This window comes from Plecotus auritus (assembly GCF_963455305.1).
Source record: "Plecotus auritus genome assembly, chromosome: 6".
Taxonomy (NCBI): Eukaryota; Metazoa; Chordata; class Mammalia; order Chiroptera; family Vespertilionidae; genus Plecotus; species Plecotus auritus.
Genome location: NC_137773.1, coordinates 73,177,951 through 73,201,239, shown reverse-complemented (window position 1 = coordinate 73,201,239; position 23,289 = coordinate 73,177,951). Strand labels below are relative to the sequence as shown.

Below are 23,289 nucleotides of genomic sequence, written 5' to 3'. Positions count from 1 at the left end.
ACGGTCGTAGCCGCGTCGGCGCCTATTGGGCCATGCGGATGTAGTGGGCGGGGCGAGGGGGAGCGGGGCGCTGGGGGAAGGAGCGGGCGAGCAGGCGGGCGCTGCGGGGCCGCGCAGGGTGTGAAACCCTCCCTGCGCATCAGTGCGCGTCACTCTGACTTTGCTGTTTGCCCTGCTGCTGACCTCGGGGAAGGATGGTGACAGTCACCGGAGAAGCCGCCTCCGAAGGCCGCAGACGGGCGCCTGCCCCTGCGTCCTCGCGGAGCTCCGCTTCCACGCCGGCGACGTGCCCCGGAGCTGCGCGTGAAACGCCGGCGAACGTCGGTCCCAAAACTGAAAAGCAAAAGCCGCCGGGGACAAGCGCTTAATTCTCACTTAGATCGAGAGAAACGTGGGCCTTTGAATTGAGACCAGCAGCCCATGCTGCCTGTGCTTATAGGTCACAGGCAGGTGGTGCAATGGGGTCGCCTCGCCGGTTATGTGCCTGACATGCATGTAAAGAAAACCGATAACCCGAATTTAGCCACTATGCATTTTCAGAAATAATGCTTGCAAATTACGTATTTGGGAGGAAATATATAAGGATTATGTTTTCAAGTGTAAATTCAACTTGCATATAACAACTGAATATGATTTTGAAGGGTTTTCATCGTGGGTATGACGGGATCAGTCACCTAGATTCAAAAGTTCTGCTATATTTGTGTCATCTATATTTGGGTGTATTTTTTACCCCATGAAGCATGTGAAAGAAGGATGCAGACATTATGATACCTTAACCCTGTATACTTTTACATGCATCTATTAAGAGTAACAATCTCTTCACAATCAGAGTATCACTATCACCTGTAAAACTAAAGGGCCAGTTATCTGCTCCCAACACTCTTAAAATACAGTGGTTGGACAGGCATAGGTAACAGTTGTAGGAATTCCAGTTCCAAAAGTAGTAGAAAGGAAGATGGAGTCACTGTTTTCAAATGCACAGTCACCTACCACAGGTGATGAAAGAGTGCCCCTTTCTTCCCCATTATAGGAGGTGGTTTGGGGGCGAGGGGGTGTTGTTTTTGTTTTTTGGAGGGGGGTGGGTAAGAAAAGGAAATCTTTGTGATACCCTCACCCAAGAGGGTTTTTATGCCTTAAGAGGCCTGAGCACTTGCTTTTTCAACTCATCTGTTTCCACTCACGGATAACCTCGCAGATTCAAGTCACTCATTCACATTCACTTTCTGATTCAGGACAACCACCAACCCATGAATCAGGTTTTTCTCAGTGTAACTTTATTTCAGAACCCCCTTTGCCCTTCCCTGTCACTAGCCTTACATAAAATTACAGGGGTTTATGCAGTAGGTTTCCCTACTCTGAATCTCAGGTTAGGCCACTTGAAACAAGTTGGCAAAAAAAAACACCAAAAGTTCTTGCTACTAATTCTGGAACAATGAGGTCTAGTCACCCAATATGTACAGTAATCAGAGGGATTTTCAAGTGACCTTTCCAGGATCAAGATAATCAGCTTCTTGCAATTAAAATAAACTATACCCACTATAATAAATATTCTAAAAACTGTTAATCTAGTTTATTTGGAAAGCCTAAAGATTAAAAGGCCTTCTAAGGACATACCTTAGAACCTGCCAAAATTAGGGATTCTGTTTCTTGTTGCCAGGAAAATGTACACTCAGAGAGACATTCTTTTGAGTATAAAGCTTTGAAAATTATAGGATAGCAGGTAAAATTGTTTTTTTTAAATCTTGTGTTGCCCTGGCCGGTGTGGCTCAGTTGGTTGAGCTAGTTCCATACACCAGAAGGTTGCCAATTCCATTCCCAGTCAGGGCACGTGCCCAGGTTGGGTACCTGTGGGAGGCAACTGAACAATGTTTATCTCTCCCTCTCTCTCTCTACAATTAAAATTTTTAAAAATAATTTGTTATAACATACAGTGCTGAGTAATACCCAGATATTACCTGCTTCATGTTTTTTGAGAAATTACCTCAATGCATTGAGACCCTCCAAATATACTACCAGATGAGCTATCCTAGAGGTCATGGAAAGAAAGGCTAAAACATCATGAGAAGCAAAGGGAAAGAAAATTAACACACTTATGATAGGGTGCAAATGAGATGGAAAGACTCGAATTGAAACCTGTGATTATGCAATGTTCATATGTCCTGTCTCTCTTGTTGGCACATTAGCTTTCCTGTTGATGCAATTGTAATTGGACCAGAGTTGGGGTTTGAGCAAGGGGACAAGGGTGGGAGGTGCCAATGACACACTCTGACGCTATTGGAGAGATGCAGGGCAAGAATATCTGGCCACAGCTGTAGCTTGCCAAGTAACCTGCTGAGCATGTACAGGTTTTGCACTTCTTGTACAGGACGTGTAGACACAGAATGATTGTCACCACTGAGTGGCAGAACTAAAACTTGTGAATGTTGAATGTCTCATGTATATTTAATGTGTAAGGAATATATAATGTTTAATGAATATTAGTGCCTCTTGTATGTTTAGTGCCTCATGAATATTAGGCATCTCTTGGTCATTTCAGCATTTTCTATGTTACAAGTATATGCCCTACTAACTTTATCTGACCACCATGTCTCACAGATTTTTAACTTATCCATGCTTAGCACATGAGTTTTGTCCATCCTATTTTTTTTTCTTCCAGGGAAGAATTGAGTATTCTCAATACAATTCTGAGCATCAGAGCTGGTATTATGTCCATGGTGATGATGCAGTCAAACTTCTTATGACTCCTTCATTACTTTCATCAAGGTAGATTTAGCAGAGTCATAATAATTCCAAGCACAATATTATTTTATTTTACTTGGGAAACTGTTAAACAAGTTTCTTAGATTATTTTTTAAGAAAACAATGTTGAAAAAAGAAGCAAAAACTTTTCTAAACTAAATGGATTTTTTCACAAGAGATTTTACAGACATGTATTTTCTTCTCTCACTGCAGATGGATAGCCTAATTTTGGAAAGAGGCACACAGAATCTGAGAATGAGAGACAATAGTCACAGTCTGTTAATCAATTATATGTGCTTTCTGTGATCCTTTTATAAATAAATCATAAATCCTTTTATGGTAGTATATTAGTTCCTACATGGATTTTATAAGTGGGCAAGAACAAGTCTACTTATACATTTGGATCTGTAATATTGTGCACTGCCTTATTCCTTCATGAGAACTTGTTTATTTTAACATCAATTGTTTCTGACATACACAACCATTTTGTCAGGAGTTCTCAACTTTAACTATGCATCGGAACTGTCTAGGGAGCTTCGAAAAACCAAAAACAAAACAAAAAAACTGGGGCGTGGGCCCCACTCTCAGAAATTCTGTTTTAATTGTTCCAAGTTTGGGCCTGAGTGAGCATATTTTTAATTATTCCCAGTTAATGAGCAGGACTCAGTCAGAACCACTACATTAGACATGGGACAATCTATTTAAACAAAGTGCTCTGTGATAGCTTGGTGATAAAACAATAGATTCCATCTGAGGAAGAACTTTCTCTGTAATTCCCCAGGAGGTGAGAATCTGGAGGTGTTAAACGTCTTCGACAGACTTGGGTGTTTCAGATAGTAAGGAGTACAGCTAGATCCTTTGAACATCTTATGTGCCCTAATATAAGCACTTCCTACAGAATCTCATTCCCTCTCAGCAAGTGTTCCAGAAGGGGTCCTGTTAATTGGGGTTCTTACAGATCCTTTACTTGGAGGGGGATGATAAAGAAGGAGTTTCCTAGGGCTGAAATAATACCCAATAAGGAGTTTTTACAGATCCTGCTTTTCCCACACATTGCAAAAATGTATACCAATCAACCCGATCTCCATTCTCTGCTCCTGGGACCTTAGGAGGATAGGCATTTGTATTAGTAGCCCATAAATTTAGTGACTTGAAACAGCAAAAATTCATTATTTTAGAGATCTTCACGTTAGATTTCCAACACAAATCTCCCTGGCTAAAATCAAGGTGTTGGCAGAGTTGTGTTTCCTTCTAGTTCTAGGGATGAATCTGTTCCTGTGCCACGTCTTGGCTCATCGCCCCCTTCCTCCATCTTCAAATCAAGTTACAGTGGGTTAAGTTTTTTTTTTTTTTTAATATATTTTTATTGATTTCAGTGAGGAAGGGAGAGGGAGAAACATCAATGATGAGAGAGAGTCATTGATTGGCTGCCTCCTGCATGCCCCCTACTGGGATGGAGCCCTCAACCTGGGCATGTGCCTTTGACCAGGATCTAACCCAGGACCCTTTAGTGCACAGGCTGTGCTCTCTCCATTGAGCCAAACCAGCTAGGGCTTGAGTCCTTCTCAGATCCTACCATTTCTGAACTCTTTCACTTGTTTTTTTTCTTCATTTTTTAAGTGTATTTTATAGATTTTTTTACAGAGGGGTGAGGGATAGAGAGTTAGAAACATCGATGAGAGAGAAACATCGATGAGCTGCCTCCTGCACACCCCCTACTGGGGATGTGCCTGCAACCAAGGTACATGCCCTTGATACATGCCCTTGACCGGAATCAAACCCGGGACCCTTGAGTCCGCAGGCCAACGCTCTATCCACTGAGCCAAACCAGTTACGGCGAACTCTTTTACTTTTAAGGACTCTTGTGATTACATTGAGCTCACCTGGATAATCCAAAATCATCTCACTATTTTAAGGTCAGTTGATTAGCAACTTTAATTCCCCCTTGCCATGTACCTAACATATCTACAGATTCCAGAGATGGGGGTAGGGGCTGGGATATCTTTGAGTGGCCATTATTCTGCCTACTATAAGTTGCATAAATTATCTTTTGACCACAGGTGTTATATGCATTTTTAAAAGCCCTCTGGCCCAGCTGGCTTGGCTCAGTGGTTGAGCTTTGACCTATGAACCAGGAGATCACAGTTTGATTCCCGTTCAGGGCCCATATTGCGGGCTTGATCCCCAATGTGGGGTGTGCAGGATTCTTATTCCCTGAACCCAGTCAAGTTGCTGTAAATTTTCTTGGAAGTAAAAAACCTGGAAGTAGGATTATTTCCTATAATAGCTGAAAAATACATGGGGAAAAACAACAACACTGTTCTACAGAAAATAAGAGAAATGAATAAAACTGTATAGATCTATTTCATGTGTTTGTGAGTTTCAGAAAAAAAGAACTGTAACTTTATTGCTTATATTTCATACACATTGAGAAGAGGGAGTGAAAAGGGATTAAGATATTCTACTAGGAAAATAGTGATATGGTTATAGTCTAGAATTTCCTCCTGATTCCACCAGCATCAGGGAAATAGTTGAAAATGACCTTTTCTTGTTCTTTGCCTTTTTCCCTGAGAAAGAATGTGAAATTATATTGAATAGATTTGTACTCCTGATTACATTTGAAGCTTTTGACATTGCAAATAATCTTCCAGGTTCATGTGATTCTTTCCTAGAAAACTATCTAAGCCTCATTGGAACTTGATAGACTCTCAGTTATTTCAACCAAGTATATCCTCAATTCAGTCTCATGAGGTGACTCCTTTTTCAGGCTCTGTACAGCTAAGGATTCAATGTTTTACTTTATTCTTCCTAAAAATAGGTTATGATCTATCTATCTCTTTAGATAGCTATTCCATGAGCTCTTGCAGGTGACCCAACCCAGAAAGCCAGAAACTGAAGTACTGATAACTCCTTTATCTTTGCATATTGAGGTAAGCGTACCTGATTAAGATCCAGAAATTAATCAGACTGTTACAGTTTAAGTCCAAGCTATCTATAGCTAATGATTAGTTCAAACTACATAAAGTTAGATAGAGTAGGCTTTCAGGAATTAGCTTCAAATCGAAGATTTTAGAATGTAGAGAGATAGAGTCCTAAATGTAAAGACACTCTTTTTCTTTTTTGTATGTATTACATGTCTGCAAGAGATCTGGATTTTAGAGCATGCATTTCCTCATATTTAAAGTTTAAAGCCTTCTTTTCTTAAATCAAAAAAGATTGCTTGTATGTCAGGATAGTTTGATCAAATACATATACCTACACAAACATGTGGTCTTTTAGTAACTTCACAAAGGGAAAATATTCTATTGTAAATCTACCACCAACTATTTGCTTAAATTTGTTATCCTCTAATTTGTTTCATCTTGCTGCCTGCTTTCTGGAAAGAAGGAATAACAATACCTGTATGTCTTGAATATGCCTATCCATATAATTTGCATAGTGTTCAATCCACTGTGAATAAAGAACAATATATTTCTGTAAAATCTCTAGTAGAATACGTTAGTAATATAGCTAGTCCCTTTCCACTTGGGATAGTATAAAGCACTATTAATAAAGATTTAAGGAATTTCTATTTATTTTCTACCAGTAAAGAGGCCCACAAGTATAACTTTAACCATCTTTAATATATAAGAATATAAATAATTATTAAAATTTAAAAAATTATTTTAGTGTTGGCATTTCTTTTTCAGAATGAAAAATATTATTATAGTATTTCTTAATTATTAAAACACACTTTTTCTTTTTTTTAAAAAAAAATTTATTTTAGAGAGAAGAGGGAGAGAGAGAAACATCAATCAGTTTGCTTCCCATATGTTCCCCGACCGGGGATCAAACCCACCACCTTTCAGTGTATGGGACAATGCTCCAACCAACTGAGCCACACTAGTCAGGGCACTTTTTCTTTTTTTAATTGACAAAATGATAAATGAAAGAGAAATCCATAAGTAGATAAAAATACAAATAGTGAACTTAATATATGATAAAGTTTACATTTCAAATTAGTGGAAAAGGAAATCACATATAATAAATGGTTTTTGCATAACTAACTTTTCTCCAAAAGAATACAAAGCTAGTTTCTCTATGTTAATCATATACAAAAATAAATTTCATATGTATTGAACTTATTGAACAAGAGACAAGAATATTAAGATTATTTAGATGGCTTTAAGGGTGAAAGAATATTTTCTTGGCAAAATGAGAAACCTAAAAAAAAGAGAGAGAGAGAGACTGCCAGATTTGATCAAATACAAATTTTTATATGGCCAAAGATACCATATAGGTATCTTTGGCCATATAAAAAGATACCATAAAAAGTATCAAAATGTTAGTGAGAGACTGTCAGAAGATATGTGTTCCACAATATGACAAAGGGTTCATTTCTATATTTTATAAATAGCACCTACAAATTGATTTTTTAAAAAGATAAGTAGAGCCAAAACCGGTTTGGCTCAGTGGATAGAGCGTCGGCCTGCGGACTGAAGGGTCCCGGGTTCGATTCCGGTCAAGGGCATGTACATTAGTTGCGGGCACATCCCCAGTGGGAGGTGTGCAGGAGGCAGCTGATCGATGTTTCTCTCTCATCGATGTTTCTAGCTCTCTATCCCTCTTCCTTCCTCTCTGTAAAATATCAATAAAATATATTTAAAAAAAAAAAAGATAAGTAGAAAAGGGGCAGGGGATATAACAGGCAGACACAGAGGAAGAAATTCCAAGTTTTTGCAAAATTAAGAGAGAAACATCCAGTGGTGGTGGAAATAGGCTACTGGGAGTTTGAATTTCTTAAAACTTTTGAAAAGTAATCCAGGATATAGTAGATAAGTCTACAAATTAGACCAACATTGATCCCTCCCCTTCTTGTCAATCTTGCCTGGCCTTGAACCTTGTTTTCACCAAGAATATGGCAGAAGTGACCTTGCCCTAGCCTTTGAAAAACTGGCACCTTTGCCTTGGCTGGGTGGCTCAGCTGTTTAGAGTGTCATCCTGTACACAAAAAGGTTGCAGATTCCATTTCCAATCAGGGCACATTCCTAGGTTAGGGGTTCAATCCCTGGTAGGGATGCGTGTGGGAGGCAACTATTGATGTTTCTCACATTCCCATCTCTCTCTCTCTCCCTCTCTCTAAAAGAAAAAAACTATATCCTCGAGTGAGGATTAAAAAAAAAGACTGGCACCTTCTATTTTTTTCTTTATATGAAGCCAGACTGGCACCTTCTATTTTTTCCTTATGTGAAGCCAGCTTTTATGAAAGAGGTATGACTATCCCAAGACCATAATGTGACAACCCAAGCTACCCACGTGGAAAGAGAAAGAGTTGAGGAGTGCCAAGGCACCAGACATGTGACTGAATCTTCTCAGGCCATCCAGTTCAGCATAGTTGCCCACTGAATGAAGCTGAGTGAGCCCAGCCAACAAAACCCTGCCTTATTTCCTGGCCACAACATTGTGAGGAAATAATAAATCATTGCGGTAGGCCACTAAGTTTTATGGTGGTTTGTTACACAGCAATGTATAACCAAAGCACAGGAGTATCTATTCAAGTAAAAGAAAAAGCATACTTTTGACCCAGCAATCCTATTTAACAGATTTTGGTACATCCATATCATGGAATGTTGATATCATTAACAAGAATTAGTTGAACTCTAGAGATATTCATGATATACTGTTAAATAAAATGCAAGTTGCAAAACAATATGTATACTATAATCTCATTTTAAAAGATTAAAACAAATATATATGAATAAATGCTCTTTTATGTTTTTATGAACTTACAAAAAACGTAGATATTTGAAAAACTATTAACATTGGCCTCTTGCAGGAATAAGCATAGGGTGACTTTGGGTAGATAGGCTACAGACCTTATTTTTGTGTACTTGTGCTATTGGGTTGTTGCAAGCAGCAAAGATATTTTTTGTTGTTTGAAAGAAAAATCCAATAAAATTTTTAAATAAAAGGAATCAAAGAAATTCAAATATTCTTGTTGTAAAAAGAAAAAAAATATTAAACTTTACAGAAGTATATAAATCAGAAAGGGAAATCATTGGGTAATCCTCTTAATCCAGGTTAGAGTAATTTGACTTATTGACTCAACAATATATCAAGGGTATCTTTCTGTCAGTAAAAATAGGTCCCAATGACCCTTTTTCTTTAATTTGTTTTTTCCTCCCCGCTGACCCTTTTTAATGGCTTCAGAATATTCTATTGTTTGGATGTATTATAATTTATTTAGTCAAGTTCTTATTGTTAGAATTAACATTTCTACTTTTTCTGGTTATAAAAATAATGGTTATTCTTGTAATACATCTTCACCTACTTCTTTTAGAAGTGAACTTGTTGATATACATATTGCTAGCATGCCTTCTACAAAAACTGTAGTTTATAATTCCCACTAACAGTTTATGACAGGAGCAAAAATAATTGTCTAAGGCAGCCGTGGGCAAACTACGGCCCGCGGGCAGGATCCGGCCCATTGGGCTGTTCTGTCAGACCCACGGAGCGAAAGAGCCAAGGGTTCTCTTGCTCTCCCCTCCGCTCCTTCACCAGCTGCAGTGTTAGCATGGCAACGTCGGGAAACACAGCCGCAGCTCCTTCTTCTGAGTGGGCGGATTTATATCCGCCCATTCAGTAGAAGGAACAACCTCTCAATCTTCCAGAGGCTCCTTGTAATGCCCGCGGACGCATCTCCCGACATCACCCTGGGAATGCGTAGACATGTTATCGTGGTGATGTAGGGAGACACGCCCTGGAGAGCACAGTATCAGAGCATTAGCTAAAAAGGAGACAACAACACTGTTCCCACTGAAGTTGATGTTTTAAAGACCAAAAACCTTTCAACCCAGTCTACATTGCCATCTACATCTACGTCCCGGGCATAATTTGGAAGTTGCACTAAAGAAAATGTTTAATTTACTGTTTACACATTTTGTTCTTTTCTATGTGTTTTAGTTTTAAATTATTTTATTATATTTAAGTTTAATTTGAAAGGCTTTTGTACCTTTCCTTTGTTAGGCAATTTTATTTTGCCTTTGCCATCTTCAATATAAGGTATGTTATTGTGCTATGATTCCTCCATTTTTTGAAGTTTCAAATTATAATAGTGTTTACATTCTTCTTGTTAAAATGTTTGAAATGAATAAAACTATTGAAATAAAAAAAAGACCGTACCCTTTTATGTAATGATGTTTACTTTGAATTTATATTAGTTCACACAAACACTGCATCCATGCTTTTGTTCCGGCCCTGCGGTCCAGTTTAAGAACCCATTGTGGGAGGAGAAACCAAGATGGCGGCATAGGTAAACACCTAAACTGCTGCCTCGCACAACAATTTCAAAACTACAACTAAAAGACAGAACGGACACCATCCAGAACCGCAGGAAAGCTGACTGAGTGAAAATTCTACAACTAGAAGGAAGGAGAAAAGCTCACAGAGAATTGGAGGTACGGCAAAGGGTCTTTGTGCGCGCAGAGAGGAAGGGCGGCGGAGTGCCTGGCTGGCTTTCTCTGGCGGAAGGGGGAAGGGAGCCCCCGACCGCATTGAACCCCAGTTCTGACTGCACTGAACACCTATTCCGGGCGAACCCCCGGGGACCCACGCTCTTGTGGGGGGAGTCTGGACTCTCGGGCGGAGACTCGGGAGCCGGGGAAGGCGGAAGACTGAAAGTCCGCTCGCGCCAGTGCGCACAAAGGCTGCGGAGGCTGCCACAGGCTTTCCCTAGCGGAAGGGAGTGAGAGGCTCCTGACGGCACAAAACCCCAGTTCTGACTGAAGTGAGCCCCAGTTCTGACTGCAGTGAACCCCAGTTCCAGGCGAGCCCCCGGGGACCCACGCTCTTGTGGGGGGAGTCTGGACTCTCGGGCGGAGACTCGGGAGCCGGGGAAGGCGGAAGACTGAAAGTCCGCTCGCGCCAGTGCGCACAAAGGCTGCGGAGGCTGCCACAGGCTTTCCCTAGCAGAAGGGAGTGAGAGGCTCCTGACGGCACCGAACACCAGTTCTGACTGAAGTGAGCCCCAGTTCTGACTGCAGTGAACCCCAGTTCCAGGCGAGCCCCTGGAGACCCACGCTCTTGTGGGGGGAGTCTGGACTCTCGGGCGGAGACTCGGGAGCCGGGGAAGGCGGAAGACTGAAAGTCCGCTCGCGCCAGTGCGCACAAAGGCTGCGGAGGCTGCCACAGGCTTTCCCTAGCAGAAGGGAGTCAGAGGCTCCTGACGGCACTGAACACCAGTTCTGACTGAAGTGAGCCCCAGTTCTGACTGCAGTGAACCCCAGTTCCAGGCGAGCCCCCGGAGACCCACGCTCTTGTGGGGGGAGTCTGGACTCTCGGGCGGAGAATCGGGAGCCGGGAAGGCAGAGGACTGAAGGCACACACGTGCTAGCAAGGGCAAGGCTGATGGGAAGCCAAGACTGAGACTCCACCTCATCCAAGCTGAGCACAGAGGCTATTGCAATTTGGCAAGTCTAATCCTATAAGGCTGTCTCCAGCACCGGACTTCTCCCAGCATAGACACAGCTGATCCTTACAGCCAACTGGCCTGGAGGTCAATTCTTCCCAGTGATACCAACAACAATAAAGACTTAATTACAACAAGGCTGTACACACAGTCCACAAAGGTGTGCACCAAGAGTGTCCACCTCAGGTTAACTGGGGAGGCAGACCCACTGGGCCAAATTGGAAACCTAGCACACAAATCTACCAACTCAGGGAAGCAGTGAAAATGCGACGTCTAAGAATCAGATCACAAACGAAAGAAATGGAGGAAAACAAACGACTGGATATAGAATTCAAAACCACGGTTATAAGGCTTTTTAAGAATATCCTAGAAAAGGCCGATAAATATAACGAGACCCTCGAAGAGATGAAAAAGGACCAACTAGAAATTAAACATACACTGACTGAAATAAAAAATATTATACAGAGACCCAAAAACAGACAAGAGGAACACAAAAATCAAGTCAAAGAATTGAAATACAAAGAAGCAAAAAACACTCAACCGAAAAAGCAAAAAGCAAAAAAAAAAAATCCAAAAAGTTGAAGATAATGTAAGAAGACTCTGGGACAACTTCAAGCGTACCAACATCAGAATTATGGGGGTGCCAGAAGAAGAGAGAGAGCAAAATACTGAAAACCTATTTGAAGAAATAATGACCGAAAACTTCCCCCACCTGGTGAAAGAAATAGACTTACAAGTCCAGGAAGCCCACAGAACCCCAAACAAAAGGAATCCAAAGAGGACTACACCAAGACACATCATAATTAAAATGCCAAGAGCAAAAGACAAAGAGAGAATATTAAAAGCAGCAAGAGAAAAACAGTTAGTTACCTACAAGGGAGCACCCATACGACTGTCAGCTGACTTTTCAACAGAAACTATGCAGGCCAGACGGGAGTGGCAAGAAATTTTCAATGTGATGAATAGCAAGAACCTACAACCAAGATTACTCTACCCAGCAAAGCTATCATTCAGAATTGAAGGGCAGATAAAGAGTTTCACAGACAAGAAAAAGCTAAAGGAGTTCATCACCACCAAACCAGTATTATATGAAATGCTGAAAGGTATTCTTAAAGAAGAGGAAGAAGAAAAAAGGAAAGATAAAAATTATGAACAACAAATACATATCTATCAACAAGTGAACCTAAAAATCAAGTGAATTAAAAACCTGAGGAACAGAATAATCTGGTGAATACAATAGAATCAGGGGCATAGAAAGGGAGTGGACTGATAATTCTCAGGGGGAAAGGGGTATGGGGGGGTTCATAAAGAGACTGGACAAAAATCATACACCTATGGATGAGGACAGTGGAGGGGAGGTAAGGGCAGAAGGTGGGGTGGGAAATGGGTGGACGGGAGCTATGGGGGAAAAAAGGAGAAATAATTGTAATAATCTGAATAAAGATTTATTTAAAAAAAAACATATCAGATGTTCTGAGTAAAGCAAGGAAAATGTCATCCTATACAAAAAAAAAAAAAAAAAAAAAAAAAAAAAAAGAACCCATTGTGGCCCTCGAGTCAAAAAGTTTGCCCACCCCTGGTCTAAGGTGATATCTAACCATTCTTCAAGAAAACAGCCAAAAAGAATTTGCTAGTTTAGCAATTAGCAAATGTTTTCATGTTGCTTTGCTGTACAATGGGACGTGGGAAGAACTAGAGTTATTGTGCATTCAGACACCAAAATTCCTACTTACTAACTGGGGTGGAAGGGTCACAGGAGGTTAGCCTAGAAGTGAGAAAATGAGGAAAACAAGTCTTTTGTATGGAGGTTAAAGTGTAAATCAACTGAAGCAGATTTTCTCCAGTTTGCCAGGCTGAATGACTTGCAGTGCCATCTGCTGGCAAAGAAGCCCAAAACTTTCAATTTACATGCTGGGTGGGAATCAAGTTTGTCTTCAAAGCAGGACTAAATCACAGACCCACAGGAGAACCCAAAGAAGGTCTTGGTGTTGGTGTGTTGGGAAAGGGATGAAGGTAAAGGAGACAGATTTCTTTGAAGTAAAGATCTAAATCATTTGATCTTTGAGGTCTCTGGCAAAATCAGTAGTCTCCCCAAGCTACATATAACTTGTGTACAACAGATACACGGATGGAGTTGTACCATCCGTCTTTAGCTTCAAGTTTGTAATTTCCAGTATCTTGGGATAAGTCACTTTAGCTGTAGGAATACAGGACAACACCCTTATTAGGAAATATGTTTCTATCTTAGAAAGTCCTGCAATAAAGAAAAGTACTTAGAATACCACCCCCCCTTCAATATACTGACAATGAATTTATACACACATTAGATGTATAGGTGTAGAATATCACATTATAACTTAAAAATTTTTTTAGAGACTTAAAATTACTTTCTTGTTTTAATCATCCAAAATATACTAGAAAAAGGCTTGCTTTTTAAAGCAAAATTACTTTTAAAAATGTGGCATCTCACCTAGCTGGTGTGGCTTAGTGGTTAAGCCTTCACCTATGAACCAGGTGAGATCAGTGGGGGGTGTGCAGGAGGCAACTGATAATGATTCTCTCTCATCATAGATGTCTCTCTCTCTCTCTCCCTTCCTCTCTGAAATCGGTAAAAAAAATTTTTTAAAATGCGGCATTTTTAAATAAAAGTCTTCAGGTTAAAAAATTATTTTTGCAGTGTCTTATGTCTGGGACAAATTTATAGTATGCTTTATCTTAAATCAACTTCTGCCATACTACTTCAAACTACACTCTCCTGTTTTTCCTTTTTTTTTTTTTTTTTTGTAGTATTATTTTATTTTATTTGTCAGAATTTCCAGAACCAGGGTCTCTACTGGACAAGTAGGAAAATAGAAAACTGTACTACCAAAAGGCAACTATGACAAGTAAGAATACTCGTAAAGGGGCTCCTTGGACTTGAGAAAATGCAGTTCACCTGGGCATGTAGCCCACAACAGAAAGGAACTGGTGTCCCCACATTTTGCGATCTGTGTTTCCCTCTGGAGCTGGGGCTGACGCCTGCTCCACTAGCTGGCCCAGTCCTGGAACCGGAAGCAATCACTTGCTATCTTCCACACTGTGTTGCTAGGTGAGGCCTGGGCAGTCAGAAGGAAGTTCTGGTTGAAGTCCCGTTGTTTGTTGCCTTCAAACTTCACTGTTCCACAGATCACAACGAGGACTGTGGTCTGGCTTGGGGTGGCTTCATTACGTACAGGCTGGCAGTCAACCACATTGATTTGGAACTCACTGGAAGGCAACATTTCAAAAAACTCACTCAAGGACTCTTGTCCTGAAACAGCGTTTCCATTCCACACCAGGGTGGCTGTGCCCATGTAGAGGCGGGACAGCAGACGCCTCCGCTTATCCATGGTGGTGTAGTAGACGTTGACAAACTCCTCAGCAGCCCTGCAGGCTTGATCCACGTAGGTCTTGAAGTCTACTGATGCCACCACTGGCTCTCCTGTAGGAGGCCTCCACCCAGGTGCTTCCTGCGCCTGAGAGAGCCGAGGCTTCGCCGGCGAAGGCCGGGGTCAGCGTGGGCGGCGGGCAGCCCTCCTCCGGCGCTCCCCTCGCAGACCACAGCTCCTCGGAGAACCAGCCCCCAGAGGTCGCGGGGCGAGCCTGCGGAGGCTCCGCGCCCCTCCGCTGCTCGCCCAGGAGGAGGCCCCGTTTTTCCCTTCCAACTTTCCTGCTCCCTTAACCAGTCCCGCCTGCAGTGCCCTGGCCCCGCCCCGGGCCAGCCCCGCCCCCGCCCCGCCCCGGCCCCGCCCCCCGCCCCGGCCCCGCCGCTCCGCGCCCCTCGGAGCTGCTCTTTCCCAGCCACCTCCACTGCGCGCTTGCTTCAGCGCGCTGACGTCACACGCCAGCGCCAGTGACGCGCCGACCGCTCCCCCTTCTGCACTCGCTCCAGGGTTTCAGGGGTGGTAGGCTGCAGTCTTCAGCCCGGGGTCCCTAGCACTTCCCTGCATACCCCGGGATCTAGCGCGGGCGTTGCGAGGCCGGAGGGCGTGGCAGGGAGGTAGCCTCCCAGTCCCGAAGGCCGCCCGTCCCCACCCCGCCGCGGCCACCGGCCACCGCCTCTGAAGTTGGAGAGGCAGTATCCGAGGCACTCCCCCGGCTGCCGCCCTGCCGTTTCCAAGGGGCTCAGAAACCAGTTTGTTTCGTCCGGGTAGTGTGTACCTGTCTCACAGGGCGTTGCCCGAGTTGGGACCGAGTCCAAAGTGAGCGGTCAGGCTAAGGCTGTTGTCAGGTGTGGGAGTCTCACTGCCCCCCTTCATAGTGGGCTGCCAGCTGCTGGTTAGACTTGGTTTCTCTTTCAGGATGTCATTTTCGAAATGCGGGATGATGCCTCTGCCTCATTAAGTCCCATAGGAAGATTGCTACACCTAGACTTTTGCTAATAGATCATCACCGTTATCCCTACTAACGTCCTGTGTCGTTGAGGTGAGTTCTACTTGGGGGAAGCAATGAGTGGTATGCAAAATGGCAAAATCAGGTTGGAAATGAGGAGACCTTGCGTAGACTTGCTTATGTAGAGATTGCATAGATACCATAAGTGCGCGGAAAAATAATAACCCTTATCTCACTAGAACGTTAATTCTCTAAGCAATATGTATTGCAAAGCAATCATTGCACATTGTTTAAGCAAAAATCTATTAAAGTAATAGAAATCTTGGTATGAATAAGCAATCATTTACAGGCTTACATGTTGTCTCCAATCTTACGTTACACATAAATTTAATTAGAAAATGAGTAGCAACTGGTTGGCCTGTAATTTTATATTTCAGTTTCCATAATTTGAAACAATTTCTACATGTAAGGCATTAAAAGTTCTACTTTCAGAGTTCATGACTCATTTCTTATACAGGCCTAATTTTTATTCTCCAAGATCAAGAAGCAGAAAAATTATTGCCATTCTAAGTTATATCAGAAATATTTATGAAGGATTAAAAATAATATCCAATATAAACTGATAATAGCCTTTTCTTATGATGCAGCAGTATTGTAGAGATGACGGAGGGAAGCCAGATATGGAGAGAAGTAGTCCTTTGTTTTTAGTTTAGATTTGTCTGGTGTGAGGAGATCCACAGATCTTCATTTAAAATTGCCTATTGTTCTGGGTGAAAGGTAAGGAGCCTGTTTTGTGGGAAAACAGGTTTTTGCACAGTAAAAGTCACCATTAGTTTAGTAAGGTTTATGGAACTTGGCCACAGGAGTTCTTTTGAGGTCATTTTAATAATACATTGACATTGAATTCCAAGTAAATTTTACTCTAATCTACCTCCTAAGTCATGATCATGACCCCATTCATGAATGTAAATTATTTACATGTTGGTAGTTTCCACTAGGGAAGCCATTAGTTGTTGCCTGAATAAACTTAGAAGAAAAATTTTTTTTTGCCGGGGGGAGTGGGGGGGGGGGAACTAGTAGGAATCTTATTTTTGCTTTCTGCTTTTTTGAGTAACGAAAAATAAGGCAGGAACTTTCCTTACTGAGAAGATAAACTGACCCTCTCCCATAATCCCAAATGGTAGTTATTATTTTGGGAGAATTATATGAATGGATTGTAGCTGCAGACAGCACCATAAGGAATCTATTGACATTCCTTTACCAATGTTTCCCTTTAGGACATCCTGTCCATCATAAAGCTGAAGTGACTTATTGTTTGAGATGGGTGGGGCTAAAGTTTTTCATTCATATACTCTGACATTTGTCATATTTCGTGCAAATAACTATTATGTCAAACATTGCTTATTTATGGCTTAAAGAAATTTTTAGTAAAATGTGAGAAAAAATGTCTAATTTGACTAGAGGCAAGATATTTTTTGGGGGAAGTGGGGAGAGCATAGTTGACATACTTGAAAAAAAGAATGATACCATATAGGAAAACAGTGGATGTCAGGATTAGAAGTTTGGAAATGGAGAACTGTTCGAGGATTTTAACTAGAAATACTGATTTAGGTAACATTCTTCCTACTTTCTATCAGTAGTTATTATTCCTCAATTTAATGTATTATTTTGAATAGATAATACATTTATATAGTTTAAAAAATCTTCTCAACTACTCAGTTTCTTTCCTGAAAGCAGCCAGTATTACCAGTTTATTTTGTATCTCTTCAGAGATATTACTTAACCTATCCAGTGGTCGGCAAACTCATTAGTCAACAGAGCCAAATATCAACAGTACAACGATTGAAATTTCTTTTGAGAGCCAAATTTTTTAAACTTAAACTTCTTCTGATGCCACTTCTTCAAAATAGACTCGCCCAGGCCGTGGTATTTTGTGGAAGAGCCACACTCAAGGGGCCAGAGAGCCGCATGTGGCTCGTGAGCCGCAGTTTGCCAGACACGGACCTATACAAGCAATTATGTGTGTGTGTACACATGTAAGGGATATATATACATGTATATGTGTATATATATATATATACATACTGTATATATAAATAAATGTAAGTAGAAACACACATGTATATTTCCTTTTAATACACAAAGGGGAGTATGAACTATTTATTATTCTGGTACTTAGAAATTGTATCTATATAAATGTTGCTTCTTTCTCTTTGACTTGTTGATGGATATTTAAGTTTTGCCATTTCAAACAGTGCTGCAGAGGATAACTTTGTACATGTCTCATTTTCATACATTTGAAAATGTTTATAGGGTAAATTCCTATAAATGGAATTTTTGCGTCAAAATGACTGAACATTTATAATTTTGGTAGATACTGCCAAATTAATATTCCTTAGTATTTGTACCAGTTTGTATTCTCACCACATTCTGTTTTCTTATATCCCTCTTTAACACAGTACAGTAAAAAACTTTCTGAATTTGACCATTCTGATAGCTAAAAAACACTATCTCTTAGACTTCTTTTATCATGGTAAAATATACATAATAAAACTTATCTCTTGTACTTTTACATTGTATTTTTCATGTGTGATTGCATACCTTTGCACATTGTAACATCAATTATATTCCTTTTTGTTGTTAACTTTAACTTCATATTCTTTGTCCATTTTACTGTTGGTTTATTTTTTCTATGAACATGTAGAAGATTTTTATTTATTAGACAAAAGAACCCTTGGTGATCTGATCTAAATTATATAAATATATTTTATTTTTGTCATTCGAATTTTTATTTATACTAGTTTTTGCTATGCAAGATTTTTATGTAGTCATATTAATCCCTTAAGGCTTTTGGGGTTTGTGTCATACTAAGCTATTCTACTCTAAGATCATAAAAATCATCCTCTCATGTTCTACTTTATTACTATTATGTTTTTAGTGTTTACATTTAAGTATTTTATCATCTGGAACAGGGGAGGGCAAACTTTTTGACTCGAGGGCCACAATGGGTTCTTAAACTGGACCGGAGGGCTGGAACCAAAGCATGGATGGAGTGTTTGTGTGAACTAATATAAATTCAAAGTAAACATCATTACATAAAAGGGTACGGTCTTTCGGCTCCGCAGGCCGGATAGAACAGCCGAACAGGCCAGATCTGGCCCGCGGGCCGTAGTTTGCCCATGGCTGATCTGGAATTTAAGTTGGTAGAAAGTGAATAAAATGAATAATAGAGTTAACTTTTTTTTCCATGTTACTACCTAATTGTCTAAATACTATTTGTTTTAAAATTCATTTTTTTCCCTACCTATTTGAAATGTCTCCATGGTCATCCACCAAGTTAAAACTTTAATATATATTTATGGACTTTCTATGATTTGCCAATTCATAATTATTATAGCTTTACTAGTAGCCCTGAGTACTGTGCGAATACCTTGCTGCCGCTAGCCTCAGCAGGCCACCTGCCCACTACCGTTGGTAGCTCTCCGCTGCTCATAACTCGCTGCCCCGCCCTCCTGTAGCTCTCCACCACCTGTAGATTGGTCATGATGTTACGGTGTAACGGATAATTAGCATGTTCCTCTCTTATTATCCTATCTAATAGAGGGAATATGCTAATTGACTGCCACACCCTCAAAGATGGCGGCGCCCACAGCCATAAGATGGTGGCGCCCAGTCCCCTCAGCCCTGCCGGGGCGGCAAGCATGTGGCACGGCCGGGCCCTCCCCCAGGCGGGTCTGGCCGCTCTGCGCGCCTGCCTCCGGAGTCCCCCAGTCCCTTCAGTCCCCCAGCCACCCAGGGCCGGCCCAAGGTGCAGGCAAGCCTCAGATGGCGACTGCCCAGCCGCCCAGGACCACCCAAGGCTCAGGTAACCAGGGCCGGCGGAGGCTTGCGCTGCCAGCAGTGTCAGCACCAGAGGTGTGATGGGGGCATCGCCTTCCTCTGATCGCTGGGTCACCTCCTGCCTCTAAGGACTGTGAGAGGGGGCAGGCCGGGCTGAGGGACCCCCCTGCTCCAGTGCATGAATTTTCATGCACTGGGCCTCTAGTATAAGATAATGTGTCTTTACATCTAGTAGAACAAGCCTTCCTTCATTGGTCTTTTTTCCCCCCAGTATTTCTCTGGCTATTCTTGCTTTTTTCATATTAATTTTAAAATCAGCTTGTCGAATCTCTCACTCCCAAAGCTTTTGTTTTTTTAAGACAGCATTAAATTTAGAGATTTAAGAATTTAAATCTTTCTGATATTGAATCTTCCTATTCCATTCATCTTTTCCCTCCCTCCCTCCCTCCTTTCCTTCCTTCCTTCCTCTCTTTCTCTTTCTTTCTCTCTTTCATGTTTGTTTTTTCCTTACTTTTTCTTTCTGTTCTTTTGACGATTTTTTTTTATTGGTTCATTTTCCAGATTACTAATCCTATCTGCTGTTGGTTCTTAATTTCAGATATATTAGTTCTACCGTAGAATGTTCATTTAATTTTAAAAAATACATTCCAGTTCTTTGTTGAAACTCCCCCATCTTTAAAATTTTTTTAAAAAAATTCTCCATCTTAAAAAAATAACTTTGTTCATCTTTCTCTCTTATTTTCTTGAACATGTTAATCATGGTTATTAAAATCCCCTACTGATAACTCCACATTTGAGTCATTTTCGAGTCTATTGTGTGTGTTCTTTCGTTTTGGTTGTTTGTCTCTCTGTTGTTTTTTTTAACATGCTTCATAATTACTGACTGGATGTTAGAACTTGTGATTGAAACATCTTAGAGTTTCTGGAACATTTATCCTCCAAAAATTGTTGTTTTGTTCTGGCAAGCTGATGGGAGTATCAGCTGATAACCTTGATCCTGTTGAGGATTGGTTTTAGTTTTGTTGGGACTAGCCTGTTTTATTCTTGCCCTGTGTGTGCACAATTTAGGAATGGGCTAACTGATAAGAGAGAAATTTATATGCAGATTTTTATTTATTTTTAATAATATATTTTTATTGATTTCAGAAAGGAAGGGGGAGGGAGAGAGAGAGAAACATCAATGATAAGAGAGAACCATTGATGGGCTGCCTCCTGCACGCCCCCTACTGGGGATCAAGCCCACAATCTGGGCATGTGCCCTTGACCAGAATCGAACCCTGGACCCTTCAGTCCGCAGGCTGATGCTCTATCCACTGAGCCAAACCAGCTAGGGCTATGCAGATTTTTAGACTCTAGAGCTACTCAGTTTTTTCCCCTCCTCTCCAAGATTTTGGCAGCCCTAAACTACTCTCTCCTCAGCCCATTAAGACTGCAGCTTTCTACTTAAGCTCCATTCTGCTTGCCACAATTTGGAAAATGACTTCAGGAAAACGGTTGGGGTAAATATGGAACTCACTAGTATATTCCTATCTTTCAATTATTATAGCCCCTCAACTTCTTTTTTTTTTTTAATATATTTTATTGATATTTCGCAGAGAGGAAGGGAGAGGGATAGAAAGCTAGAAACATCAATGAGAGAGAAACATCAATCAGCTGCCTCCTGCACACCTCCCACTGGGGATGTGCCCGCAACCAAGGTACATGCCCTTGACCGGAATCGAACCCGGGACCTTTCAGTCCGCAGGCCGACGCTCTATCCACTGAGCCAAACCGGTTTCGGCTCAACTTCTTTTTTTAAAAAAATATATTTTATTGATTTTTTACAGAGAGGACTAGAGAGTTAGAAACTTAGATGAGAGAGAAACATCGATCAGCTGCCTCTTGCTCATCCCCTACTGGGGATGTGCCCGCAACCAAGGTACATGCCCTTGACCGGAATCGAACCCGGAGCCCTTCCGTCCTCAGGCTGATGCTCTATCCACTGAGCCAAACGGGTCAGGGCAAGCCCCTCAACTTCTATCTGTTGTTTTATATATTTTACTCAGCGTTTATGATTGTTTTGGGAGGTGGGATGGTCTGTTACGAGTTTCACCATCATGGTTGGAACAGTGTCTCACCATTTCCAAAGTAGACTTTCACTTAATCTCCCAGATTGTACAGGTATACCTCGGAGATATTGTGGGTTTGATTCCAGACCCCGGCAATAAAGAGAGTCATAATGTTTTTTGCTGATAGTGGGTCTTGCCTTCATTTTGTAAAAAAAAAGGCAACATCTGTGAAGCACAACGAAGTGAAGCACAACAAAATGGGTGTGCTTATATATGGCATTTCCATTCCCAGCTCTGTCAGGATCCCCAATCTAGAGAAATCTCTAGTCCTCTACCGAGCTGAGAGAGGGGTAATCTCTTGATTGGGAGAGGACGAGGCAAACTGTGTGTCTGACTGCTTCTGACACAGTCACCCAGTCTTGTTTTATTCCTAATATTATCCTCACTCTCAGAAGCACCTGGTGCTTCCAATTATTGAGCTAGTCTGTGGTGGGAATTGAGTTATTTCCCACCGCTGGCTTGTATGCAGCTTTCTTTAGTCTCCCAAGCCAGTTGCTGCTTGTTTTTGTGTTTGGCAGCTTCCAGAATTTTGTTGTGATTGCTTTCTTTCCTCCTCTGCCTTTCTTATCCCTTCAAAGTTGTGTTAGGTTTGAGGAAGAAGTAGAGGTAAATATGTATATTCATTTGATATGTTTATAAGTTGTAGTTTATTTTTTGACTTTTTAAAGATTTAGGCTAAAATAATGACTCGTGTCTTCTTTTCATTTTTCTGAAGAGAAGACTTGGGCTATATCTTTCTATTATTTCTACTCTTTGTGGCTAATAGTACAATTCTAAACAGTGTTGCAGTTTCCTGTTTTCTGACCCACTTGGCTCTTTTGTTTTCTTCTCCTTGAGTCTCAGATTATTATAGTTGTAGGGCCCTTAAGATAGCATTATGTTGAACTGATCAGTGTTTTTAGATCAAGTATCCAAGGCTCAGAGAAGTCAGGTGGTTTGCTTTTGTTCATGTAGCTTTTATTTTCCAAATCCTTTGCTTTGTTTGTTGTATCACATAACTCTTTGCTTTTATGCTTTGAATATCTTCAATATCAGGCATGTTTCATGGAGATTGAATTGCTATAATTGTAAGAGACCTTAAGAATACTATCAAATTGGTATTGTGATTTTTATTTGATCTTGGAAGCTGAAGCTTAGAAAGGGCTTGATCCCTAATGGGAGGCAGGCAGCAATCAATGTTTCTCTCTCATCCTTGTTTCTATCTCTCTCACCCTCTCCTTTTCTCTCAAACAAACATATTTTTAAAAAAGAAAAGGGAAAACATTTATTTGTAATCTAAGTTTATTACAATAATGAAATTAGAACAGATTTTTATGTTCCAGTTACGTGTTATGATGATTTTGGAAATGTAAGCCTATGGTACATTTTGTTATCTTTTCTTTCATTTGGTTTGAAAGTCTTCTAGGGTTATAATTCAGCTGAAAAGTCTTGCAACTAGGAAATAAATAGCTTGGTTAAATATCCTGTGAAACAGTGAAAGCAATCTATCATGTTTTCCCTTTTACTTCCTCTAGTGTCCTACACTAGTCTAATGTGGACTCTGCAGAAAAAGAGGGCTGTCAGTTGATTTGAAACTTGTTGACCACAAGTCTTGGATTGTTCATAAAGGTGTCTGCACTTGACATTATTTGATGGCAATTAGAGTCATCTTTCTTCTCTACTAGGGGCAGATCCTATTCTACTTTACTGAGTTGTCAAAACCACAATATTCACTCAGTAATGCGGTAGGTGGCAGAATGCAATATTAGAGATTCTTAGAGCTTCCATCTTGTTAGTGTGGTCCCTTGAAAGGAATTGGCAACTAAA

General features: G+C 41.0%; 2 protein-coding genes across 5 annotated transcripts in view; one reads left to right on the top strand and one right to left on the bottom strand.

Annotated features, from left to right (window-relative positions):
• Positions 1-13,977: 13,977 nt before the first annotated feature.
• Positions 13,978-14,894, bottom strand: LOC308251995 (NTF2-related export protein 1-like). Its single transcript, XM_080675794.1, has one exon. It carries the CDS (start codon positions 14,551-14,553, stop codon positions 14,212-14,214), a length of 342 nt encoding a protein of 113 aa, XP_080531920.1. The 5' UTR covers positions 14,554-14,894; the 3' UTR covers positions 13,978-14,211.
• A 158-nt stretch (positions 14,895-15,052) lies between these two features.
• Positions 15,053-23,289, top strand: part of NEK1 (NIMA related kinase 1) — a 170,410-nt gene continuing 162,173 nt past the window's right edge. For 3 of the 4 annotated variants that reach the window (XM_080675792.1, XM_080675791.1, XM_080675789.1), the window contains exon 1: positions 15,053-15,628. The gene's annotated coding sequence lies outside the window, so the exon portion shown is untranslated. The remainder of the gene's footprint in view (positions 15,629-23,289) is intronic. The other variant, XM_080675790.1, reaches the window with a different exon arrangement.